General features: G+C 38.6%; 1 protein-coding gene across 16 annotated transcripts in view; it reads left to right on the top strand.

The window, feature by feature from the left end:
- RUFY2 (RUN and FYVE domain containing 2) overlaps window positions 1–12,115 on the top strand; it is a 62,962-nt gene that overhangs the window by 5,046 nt on the left and 45,801 nt on the right. For 15 of the 16 annotated variants that reach the window (XR_006282863.1, XR_006282864.1, XR_006282862.1 and 12 more), the window contains exons 4-5: window positions 5,499–5,600; window positions 11,295–11,418. Coding sequence is in view for 13 of the 16 variants with exons in the window: in XM_043519312.1 (XP_043375247.1) it covers window positions 5,499–5,600; window positions 11,295–11,418 (226 nt within the window). In the remaining 3 variants the exon portion in view is untranslated. Of the gene's footprint in view, window positions 1–3,887; window positions 3,929–5,498; window positions 5,601–11,294; window positions 11,419–12,115 lie in introns of those variants that run through there. The other variant, XM_043519317.1, reaches the window with a different exon arrangement.

Raw genomic sequence — 12,115 nt, 5'->3', positions numbered from 1 at the left:
GAAGAATTACTTCGTGTCTTGCTTACAACACTCCTGCTAATCCATCCCAGAATGATGTTTGCTTTTTTTTTGTAACAGCATTATACTGTTGACTCGTATTTTGCTTCTGGTCCACTATGACCGCCAGATCCCTTTCTGCAGTATTCCTTCCTAGGCAGTCATTTCCCATTTTGTATGTGTGCAACTGATTGTTCCTTCCTAAATGGAGTACTTAGCATTTGTCCTTCTTGAGTTTCCTACTGTTTACTTCAGACCATTTCTCCAGTTTGTCCAGATCATTTTGAATTTAAATCCTATCCTACAAAGCACTTGCAACCCATCCCAGCTAGGTATCGGCCACAAACTTTATCTGTGTACTCTCTATGCCATTATCTAAATCGTTGATGAAGATATTAAACAGAACCAGCCCAAGAACTGATCCCTGCTGGATCCCTCTCATTATGTCCTTCCAGCATGTCTGTGACCCACTGATAACTACCCTCTGGAAATGTTTTTCCAACCAGTTTTACACCCACCTTATAGTAGCTCCATCTAGGTTGCGTTTCTCTAGTTTGTTTATGAGAAGGTCATGCGAGACAGTCTCAAAAGCTTTACTAAAGTCAAGATATACCACATCTAATGCTTCCCCCCCCCCCCCATCCACAAAGCTTGTTACCCTGTCAAAGAAAGCTATCAGGTTGGTTTGACACGATTTGTTCTTGACAAATCCGTGCTGACTGTTACTTAACACCTTATTATCTTCTAGATGTTTGCAAATTGATTGCTTAATTATTTGCTCCATTATCTTTCCGGATACAAAAGTAAAATTGACTGGTCTGTAATTCCCTGGGTTGTCCTTATTTTCCTTTTTATAGATTGGCACTATATTTGCCCTTTTCTAGTCTTTTGGAATCTCTCCTGTCTTCCATGACTTTTCAAAGATAATCGCTGATTGCTCAGATATCTCCTCAGTCAGCTCCTTGAGTAGTCTAGGATGCATTTCATCAGGCCCTGGTGACTTGACGACATCCAATTTGTCTAAGTAATTTTTAACTTGTTCTTTCCCTATTTTAGCCTCTTCTGATCCTATCTCATTTTCATTGGCATTCACTGTGTTAAACATGAAAATTGAATCAAAGAAGTCATTAAGCACCTCTCCCATTTCCACATTTTCTATTATTATTCCTCTCTTCCTCTTCCGCTCCCCCCCCATTGAGTAACGGATCTATCCTGTCCTTGGTCTTCCTGTTGCTTCTAATGTATTTGTAGAATGTGTTCTTGTTACCCTAATGTCTCTAGTTAGTTTGATCTCGTTTTGTTACTTGGCCTTTCTAATTTTTTCCCTACATACTTGTGTTGTTTGTTTATATCCATTCTTTTGCAATTTGACCTAGTTTCCACTATTTGTAGGACACTTTTTTTTTTTTAATTTTCAGATAATTGAAGATCTCCTGGTTAAAGCAGGGTGTTCTCTTGCCATACTTCTTATATTTCCTACGCAGTGGGATAGTTTGCTCTTGTGCCCTTAATAATGTCTCTTTGAAAAACTGCCAATTGTTTTTTCCCTTAGACTTGCTTCCCATGGGATCTTACCTGCCAACTCCTTGAGTTTGTTAAAGTCTGCCTTCCTGGAATCCATTTTCTTTATTTTGCTGTTCTCCCTCCCACCATTCCTTAGAATCATGAACTATCATTTCATGATCACTTTCACTCAAGCTGCCTTTCACTTTTAAATTCTCAACCAGTTCCTACCTATTTGTCAAAATCAAATGTAGAACAGTCTCTCCCCTAGTAGCTTTCTCCACCTTCTGAAATAAAAAATGGTCTCTAATACATTCCAAGAACTTATTGGATGATCTGTGCTCTGCTGTGTTGTTTTTCCCAGAGACATCTGAGTAGTTGAAGTCCCCCATCACCACCAAGTCCTGTGCTTTGGATGATTTTGTTAGTTGTTTAAAAAAAGCCTCATCCACCTCTTCTTCCTGGTTAGGTGGTCTGCAGTAGACCCCTACCATGATATCACCCTTGTTTTTTATCCCTTTTATCCTTACCCAGAGACTTTCAATCGGTCTGTCTCCTATTTCCATCTCAACTTCAGTCCAAGTGTACACATTTTTAATATATAAGTTAACACCTCCTTCCTTTTTTCCTTTTTTGCCTGTCCTTCCTGAGCAATACCCTTCTATACCAATATTCCAGTCATGCATATTATCCTACCATGTCTCTGTGATTCCAACTATGTCATAGTTATTTATTTATTAGCATTTAGAGTTTTCCTCTGCTTATTCCCCATACTTCTCACATTAGTATACAGACATCTAAGATACTGATTTGATTTGCCCCCCCCCCGAGTTCTGTCTTGTCTCTTCTTTATCTCTGCTATAACAGCCCATGCTCCCCACAAAGGTAATACCCTTATGTCTCAGTTGTACTAATTTTCCAAATGTTGCATAAAAATAGTATAACAAAAACTGTCCTACCAGTTAACTAGCGAAGAGTAATCCGCCTGCCTTCCCGTTCTTAGCTTGATCAGACATTAAATGAAATCTTGTCTCTATTTCCAGCATCAAATATAATGTCCTTGATATCAGCCAGTGTTGCTGGTATCTAATTATTGGGGAAAAATAAGGTGATTGAGGCAGTCTTGGAAATGTTTTATGCTTTTTGGTGTGCTGGTATCTTTTGGAATCCTCAAGTTTACTTGTTTACCGCTAGCCTTATTTCAAGTACATGATGTTCCCATGGCATCAGCTGGAGGATGTAACTCTAATTCTCATATTGTGGCAAACAGCAGAGTCGCTAGACCATTGCAGTGATTCTCAGTGATGAAATTTAGTTTGCTTAATATGCTAGGAAATATATAGCTTCTAACAGAGTTTCCCATTATATATTCATCCTCTTTGCATTTTGTTCAGTGTTTGGGACACACCTTTATGTTAGTAAAACTATCTTGAAAAAAGATAAGGTCTAAAGATAGAGCTGTGCAAACTTTATAGGATTCCTGCACAGTTTGGTAGTGGACGTCCCCATACTTCTCTTTCAGACCCTCCTGATTTTGTGAGCATTTGAAAGCAGGGCTGAAAATATGGGGACAAGGGTTGACAATTGTACTGAGGCCCTAACCTTTGGGGCCCCCCCAAACTTCTGTAACTGGGGTGAAATGGAAGGCAGTGGGCCCCCAGCAAACTTGACATACCTGGGCTCCAAATTTCTCTTGATGGGCCTGTTTGCAAGATATTCTCCAAACTTTTTCTAAATAAATAATTTTTTTTAACTTTTATTGTAAACATTTTTAAAAGGACACTGTCAGGTTAAGAATCATCTATTTTTCTTCCCTGTGTTGGTATTAGTACCTTAACCAATAAAAAAAAAATATTTTACCCTTTATGATGTTTTTTACTTTACACAGTACTTTGCTTGGACAATTAAAATAGAGTGGTTGTTTTCACTCTCTGAGTCTCATGCGGTAGCATAGTGCTGCACTGTTTGGGTTGCAAACTGCTGGAAAATGTTGGCATCCAAACAAAAACTATTTTCCTTCATATATTTTCAAAAATAAATTCATGAAAACATTTCTAGTTACAAGATGGATAAAATCAATAATATAATTTTTTTTTGTTTTAAATTGGATTTTTTTATTTAAATTTTTTTCTTTTGGAAAAAATGTTTAAAATTAAATTTATTATGACCTATGTTAAGGCCTAAATTTAGTGTAGTCTACTAAAGTAAATTATAAAAAGCTACGTCAAAGATCCCTCCTCAGGTTGTAATGAGTTAAAAAGGATTGGTACATTTTTAAATATATACAGAATCAGGAGGAAAACATTTAACTTTTGAGGTTAACTTAAGCTTTTTGAATATATCACAAAGTTGTGTACTTCATTAAGTATCTGTATTATTTTTCGGTTTTTACAATGGAGTGAATGCTGGTATTTACATATTTCTTAATGTAAATACTTTCAGCTTGTTATGTAGAAAAGCTTTTGCCTTAATTACTTGTGATTTTAGTTTTAGTTATCAGGTGCAGAAAATTTTTTTTTCATTTGGACAACCTCATTCAAAATTGAGAAACGGACTGGGAGTTGAAAAAGCAGGAAAGCTTGTTTTTTGTCTTCCAATCCATGGGGAGATAAACAGGTTGGGAGAAGATGAGATCTAGTAATTGTGAAAACTTAAAGGACGTGGAGTTACCCAAGAACCTCTTAATGCCAGCTGGCAAGGGGATGTAGAGAGGTTGTAGGGATCTTGTGGATCTGACCTATATGTTCCAGTTCACCGAAGTGTGTCATGTGAGTACTCAAATGAAAGCCAGTGTCACATTTGTTATCAATATTGTGACATGTATGCACAGATAGTGTGTAAGGACTTATGTATATACACTGTAAATTACATTCTTAAAGTTTGTGTCTTGGGACTGGTCATCAGAAAAGGTGAAAAGCAGGCTTTTCTTTAGGCAAGATATGCTCCTTCTTCAAGTGACAGTTCCTTTGTGTATTCTGCATGTGGGTATGTGTGCGCACAATGTGCCTGAATCCATAGTTTTTTTTTTTTTTTTTTTAGTAGGCAGTGTCCATTGGTCCACTCGTGCAGTTGTTTTTGGAACTGGTGTATCAGAAACCATATAACCCTCTTCACAGTATACCCACCAGGTGCACAGAACTCCCCAGCAACCAGTCTCATCAGACGTTTTCCCACAGATCATGAATGGGAGTTCCATGATTCTATTCTGAATGAGATGTTCACCCAATGAGGAACACTGTCTTGGGATCTCTTTGGCTCTCAGGAGAACAAGAAACTATCTCTGTACTGCTCTAGGACAGGTCTGGGCCACAGCTTGAAGGGCAACACCCTGCTGCTACCCTGGATGGATCACCTCACATATACCTTCCCACCCATTCCACTAATACCACTAATCCTGTGAAAAATCTGTAATGTCATGGCTTGCGTTATTGATCCCTTTATTTAATAAATCCGTTAGTTTTAAATGAAACATGTTTAGGTAGACTTTTTTTTCTTGTGTATTCTGGAACATTGAAGGTAGATTTATTTAACTAATAAAAAATGTGAAATGCTTGTTTTGTACATTTTTAATTGAATTCCAGTTTTCATCCAAATGCAACTTGACACAAATCCTGAGTAAAAGATTATCATCTCGTAAATAAGAAATGTACTTCAGCATTTCTAACATAAGAATGTAAATATTAAGAATGAGTAAATGTATGGTAATATATATATGTAAATATAGTATATTCTCCTTCTTAGCTTAAAAGTACCAAATTTAATATAAAGCTTATATTTGGTTGCAAATAAGCATGTTATACTAACCAATGAGAATGTGTGTTTGTGTGTTTGCTTTAGAAAAATAGATAATTGTGTCTTGTATCTTGACTGATTGAGTGTTGTTCAAATAACTTAAAATACCTTTAAAATCTGAATTTGTGTATTAACAAACTGATGCATGAAGGCAATAAGACTAATAGATGTGCAGCTGTATACTGACTAATTTTTCTTCTTTTCAGAACACCATTGGGCCGTGCCAGGGCTTGGTTACGATTGGCATTAATGCAAAAAAAAATGGCTGATTATCTACGCAGTTTAATCATTCAAAGAGATCTCCTCAGGTTAGTGATTTTGTTGATTTATCTTTTTAAGTTTTTAACAAAATTTGTTTAGGAAATCAAGTCTAGTGTTATATGTGGTACTTTACCATATTGTAAAATTTATACAATATGGTAAAGTACATTATAACTTCTTGTTTGTGATACTGCAATTGAACATATATATGAACTTCCATTATAAGCTCCAGGCACGATTCAGCCTATAAGGTTCTCTTCTCTGCCTTCCCCCCCGCATGGGAAAAAAATTAGTTATCCTTAGGGCTGTCAATTAATTCCAGTTAACTCACACGATTAACTCAAAAAATTAATCTTAATCGCACTTATAACAATAGAATACCAATTGAAATTTATTAAATATTTTGGGATTTTTTTCTACGTTTTCAATATTGATTTAAATTACAACACAGAATACAAAGAGCACAATGCTCACTTTATATTATTTTTGATTACAAATATATACACTATAAGATGATAAACAAGAAATAAAGTATTTTTCAATTCATCTCATACAAGTACTGTAGTGCAATCTCTTTATCGTGAAAGTGTAACTTAAAAATGCAGATTTTTTTTGTTTACATAACTCCACTCAAAACCAAAACGGTGTAAAACTTTAGAGCCTACAAGTCCACTCAGTCCTACTTCTTATTCTGGCAATTGCTAAGACAAACAAGTTTGTTTACATTGACGGGAAATACTGCTATCTGCTTCTATTTACAATGTCACCTGAAAGTGAGAACAGGCGTTTGCCTGACACTTTTGTAGCCAGCGTGGCAAGGTATTTACATACCAGATATGCTAAATGTTCGTATGTCCCTTCCATGCTTTGGCCACCATTCCAGAGGACATGCTTCTATGCTGATAATGCTTGTTAAAAAAAAATAATGCGCCAATTAAATTTCTGACTGTTTTCCTTGGGGGGAGAATTGTATGTCTCCTGCTCTGTTTTACCCGCATTCTGCCATATATTTCATGTTATAGCGGTCTCATGACCCAGCACATGTTCATTTTAAGAACACTTGCCCAGATGATTTGACAAAACGCAAAAAAGTTACCAATGTGAGATTTCTAAAAATAGCTACAGCACTTGACCCCAGATTTAAGAATCTGAAGTGCCTTCCAAAATCTGAGAGGCACGAGGTGTGGAGCATACTTTCAGAAGCCTTAAAAGAACAACACTCTGATGCAGAATCTACAGAACCCAAACCACCAGAAAAGAAAATCAACTTTCTGCTGGTGGCATCTGACTCGGATGATGAGAATGAACATGCATCAGTCCACACTCCTTATCAAGCAGAACCCATCATCAGCATGGCAGCATGTCCTCTGGAATGGTGGTTGAAGCATGAAGGGACATATGAATCTTTAGCGCATCTGGCACGTAAATATCTTGCAATGCCAGATACAACAGTGTCATGCGAACGACTGTTCTCACTTTCAGGTGACATTGTAAATAAGAAGCAGGCAGTATTACCTCCTGCAAATTGTATCCAATCTTGTTTGTCTGAGTGATTGGCTGACCAAGAAGTAGGACTGAGTGGACTTGTAGGCTCTAAAGTTTTACATTGTTTTATGTTTGAATGCAGGGTTTTTTGTACATAATTCTACATTTGTAATTCAGTTGTCATGATAGAGATTGCACTACAGTACAAAACAATTTCCAGTATGAGATGAACTGAAAAACACAATAAGAAAAGGAGTACTTGTGGCACCTTAGAGACTAACAAATTTATTAGAGCATAAGCTTTTGTGAGCTACAGCTCACTTCATCGGATGCATTTGGTGGAAAAAGCAGAGGAGAGATTTATATACACACACACACACACACACACAGAACATGAAACAATGGGTTTATCATACACACTGTAAGGAGAGTGATCACTTAAGATAAGCCATCACCAGCAGCGGGGGGGGGGGGCGGGGGAAAGGAGGAAAACCTTTCATGGTGACAAGCAAGGTAGGCTAATTCCAGCAGTTAAGAAGAATATCTGAGGAACAGTGGGGGGTGGGGTGGGAGGGAGAAATACCATGGGGAAATAGTTTTACTTTGTGTAATGACTCATCCATTCCCAGTCTCTATTCAAGCCTAAGTTAATTGTATCCAATTTGCAAATTAATTCCAATTCAGCAGTCTGTCATTGGAGTCTGTTTTTGAAGCTTTTTTTGTTGAAGTATAGCCACTCTTAGGTCTGTGATCGAATGACCAGAGAGATTGAAGTGTTCTCCAACTGGTTTTAGAATGTTATAATTCTTGACGTCTGATTTGTGTCCATTCATTCTTATATGTAGAGACTGTCCAGTTTGGCCAATGTACATGGCAGAGGGGCATTGCTGGCACATGATGGCATATATCACATTGGTAGATGCGCAGGTGAACGAGCCTCTGATAGTGTAGCTGATGTGATTAGGCCCTATGATGGTATCCCCTGAATAGATATGTGGACAGAGTTGGCAACGGGCTTTGTTGCAAGGATAGGTTCCTGGGTTAGTGGTTCTGTTGTGTGGTTGCTGGTGAGTATTTGCTTCAGATTGGGGGGCTGTCTGTAAGCAAGGACTGGTCTGTCTCCCAAGATCTGTGAGAGTGATGGGTCGTTCTTCAGGATAGGTTGTAGATCCTTGATGATGCGTTGGAGAGGTTTTAGTTGGGGGCTGAAGGTGATGGCTAGTGGCGTTCTGTTGTTTTCTTTGTTGGGCCTGTCCTGTAGTAGGTGACTTCTGGGTACTCTTCTGGCTCTGTCAATCTGTTTCTTCTCTTCAGCAGGTGGGTATTGTAGTTGTAGGAATGCATGATAGAGATCTTGTAGGTGTTTGTCTCTGTCTGAGGGGTTGGAGCAAATGCGGTTATATCGTAGCGCTTGGCTGTAGACAATGGATCGAGTGGTATGATCTGGATGAAAGCTAGAGGCATGTAGGTAGGAATAGTAGTACCCATCGCAGTGCCGCTGATTTGAAGGTATACATTGTCACCAAATGTGAAATAGTCGCTTACCCCATAACCTCAGCCATGCAGAACACAGTGCCATCCACAGCTTCAGAAACAACTCTGACATGATAATCAAAAAGGCTGACAAAGGAGGTGCTGTCGTCATCATGAATAGGTCGGAGTATGAACAAGAGGCTACTAGGCAGCTCTCCAACACCACTTTCTAGAAGCCATTACCCTCTGATCCCACTGAGAGTTACCAAAAGAAACTACAGCATTTGCTCAAGAAACTCCCTGAAAAAGCACAAGAACAAATCCGCACAGACACACCCCTGGAGCCCCGACCTGGGGTATTCTATCTGCTACCCAAGATCCATAAACCTGGAAATCCTGGATGCCCCATCATCTCAGGCATTGGCATCCTGACAGCAGGATTGTCTGGCTATGTAGACTCCCTCCTCAGGCCCTTCGTTACCAGCACTCCCAGCTATCTTCGAGACACCACTGACTTCCTGAGGAAACTACAGTCCATTGGTGATCTTCCTAAAAACACCATCCTAGCCACTATGGATGTAGAAGCCCTCTACACCAACATTCCACACAAAGATGGACTACAAGCCGTCAGGAACAGTATCCCCGATACTGTCACGGCTAACCTGGTGGCTGAACTTTGTGACTTTGTCCTCACCCATAACTATTTCACATTTGGTGACAATGTATACCTTCAAATCAGCGGCACTGCGATGGGTACCCGCATGGCCCCACAGTATGCCAACATTTTTATGGCTGACTTAGAACAACGCTTCCTCAGCTCTCGTCCCCTAATGCCCCTACTCTATTTGCGCTACATTGATGACATCGGCATCATCTGGACCCATGGAAAAGAAGCTCTTGAGGAATTCCACCATGATTTCAACAATTTCCATCCCACCATCAACCTCAGCCTGGACCAGTCCACACAAGAGATCCACTTCCTGGAGACTACGGTGCTAATAAGCGATGGTCACATAAACACCACCCTATATCGGAAACCTACTGACCACTATTCCTACCTACATGCCTCTAGCTTTCATCCAGATCATACCACTCGATCCATTGTCTACAGCCAAGCGCTACGATATAACCGCATTTGCTCCAACCCCTCAGACAGAGACAAACACCTACAAGATCTCTATCATGCATTCCTACAACTACAATACCCACCTGCTGAAGAGAAGAAACAGATTGACAGAGCCAGAGGAGTACCCAGAAGTCACCTACTACAGGACAGGCCCAACAAAGAAAACAACAGAACGCCACTAGCCATCACCTTCAGCCCCCAACTAAAACCTCTCCAACGCATCATCAAGGATCTACAACCTATCCTGAAGAACGACCCATCACTCTCACAGATCTTGGGAGACAGACCAGTCCTTGCTTACAGACAGCCCCCCAATCTGAAGCAAATACTCACCAGCAACCACACACCACACAACAGAACCACTAACCCAGGAACCTATCCTTGCAACAAAGCCCGTTGCCAACTCTGTCCACATATCTATTCAGGGGATACCATCATAGGGCCTAATCACATCAGCCACACTATCAGAGGCTCGTTCACCTGCGCATCTACCAATGTGATATATGCCATCATGTGCCAGCAATGCCCCTCTGCCATGTACATTGGCCAAACTGGACAGTCTCTACGTAAAAGAATGAATGGACACAAATCAGACGTCAAGAATTATAACATTCAAAAACCAGTTGGAGAACACTTCAATCTCTCTGGTCACTCGATCACAGATCTTAGAGTGGCTATCCTTCAACAAAAAAGCTTCAAAAACAGACTCCAACGAGAGACTGCTGAATTGGAATTAATTTGCAAACTGGATACAATTAACTTAGGCTTGAATAGAGACTGGGAATGGATGAGTCATTACACAAAGTAAGTGAGCTGTAGCTCACGAAAGCTTATGCTCTAATAAATTTGTTAGTCTCTAAGGTGCCACAAGTACTCCTTTTCTTTTTGCGAATACAGACTAACACGGCTGCTACTCTGAAACCTGAAAAACACAATGTTTTTGTTTTTTACAGTGCAAATATTTGTAATAAAAATAAATATAAAGTAAGCACTGTACACTTTATATTCTGTGTTGTAATTGAAATTAATATATTTGAAAATGTAGTAAACATCCAAAAATATTTAAAACTAAATGGTGAACAGTGTTTCTGTTTCAGACATCACAAAACTTTGTTTTTAACAAAAATAAATTCAGAGAGGTGGGAAGAGGAGATAAGATTTTGACACTGTGTCGGTTGGGCATGTAACTTTGTTAGCAGAGCATACATTTCTTTAAAGACTACTACAACTTTAGGAAATTCTTCCTGCCTTTTTTCTCCTCCAACCAATCTCTTGCCTGATTTCTTACTCCTTTGATTTCAAGCCCAGTTCTCTTAAGAAAATCAAATACGCTATATCTGAAGTATCCCCAGAACATTTCACAAATATGGCAAGATTTTCTTTAATATTTTTACAAAACATGTGGCGCTATTTCCCATAATTACCACTTTTCCTGCATTTTCTAGTGTCCCTGCTTTCCTCTTAGTTAAACATCAGTGGTGAAGTCACAATATGTACAGATCTGATTAATCTTTAAGAACATCAGAGAGAGGCTAAAATTACAGGAAAAAACTCAGATATACACTCCATTTACCAGTGACTTACTAAATGTCAATATGTTAAAATGTTGCAGGAAATAAATAATTATTCTGATACAAGATGTTTTATTACTTTACAGTGAATTTTATGAATATCATGCACTGATGATGGAAGAAGAAGGAGCAGTTATTGTTGGGCTCTTGGTTGGGTTAAATGTGATAGATGCTAACCTGTGTGTAAAGGGAGAAGACTTGGATTCACAAGTAAGTGAATTATAAACTTCTTTTGAAAAGAACTTTTAAAGAAAATGACCAATGCTTTTATAGAGGCAGATGCATAGCTGCTTATAAATATGTTCCAATCTGTTCATCCATGATGACAAATTTTCTTTACAAAATTATTTCAACTTAAACACTTCTAGTGATAATTCCTGAATTCCAAAATTCCATAGTAAAATAGAACCGTCTCTTACTAAATATCAGTTCACTATTGAATCATAGGGGTAAGTTGTCTACAGTTGTTGCTGTTTTTTGCTTTTATTATTGTACTGCCTGTAGTGTGCTAGGCACTTATTGGAAGACATAGTCTGTCCCTTGAAAAATTATAATCTAAGATTACAAGCAACATACAACTGCCAATAAAGAAATGCATGTATATATTCTACATTTTAAAAAAATTACATAAAATCAGGTATCCCTAAATACCTCTCTACCCAGTTTTGGTTAGTTTGCTAATTTTTATAGGAGACAGGGTAGAAATGAGTCTTGAAGAGTGATTTGAAGGAGAAGATAGTGGCCGTACAAATGAATTTGAGGGGCATTCTGTAGTAAGGGTCCATGTGGGAGAAGCTGACAAATAGGACATCATTGACGGTGAAGAAGGCTTCAGGTGATGCTGTCAGAGGCAAGATAGGATAAGTAGAGAGTGACAGTTATGAAGGGCCTCTGAAAATTAATACAA

Source organism: Dermochelys coriacea, chromosome 7, assembly GCF_009764565.3.
Source record: "Dermochelys coriacea isolate rDerCor1 chromosome 7, rDerCor1.pri.v4, whole genome shotgun sequence".
NCBI lineage: Eukaryota > Metazoa > Chordata > Testudines > Dermochelyidae > Dermochelys > Dermochelys coriacea.
The sequence above is the reverse complement of the archived record's forward strand: the minus strand, read 5'-3'. Positions and strand labels throughout refer to the sequence as shown.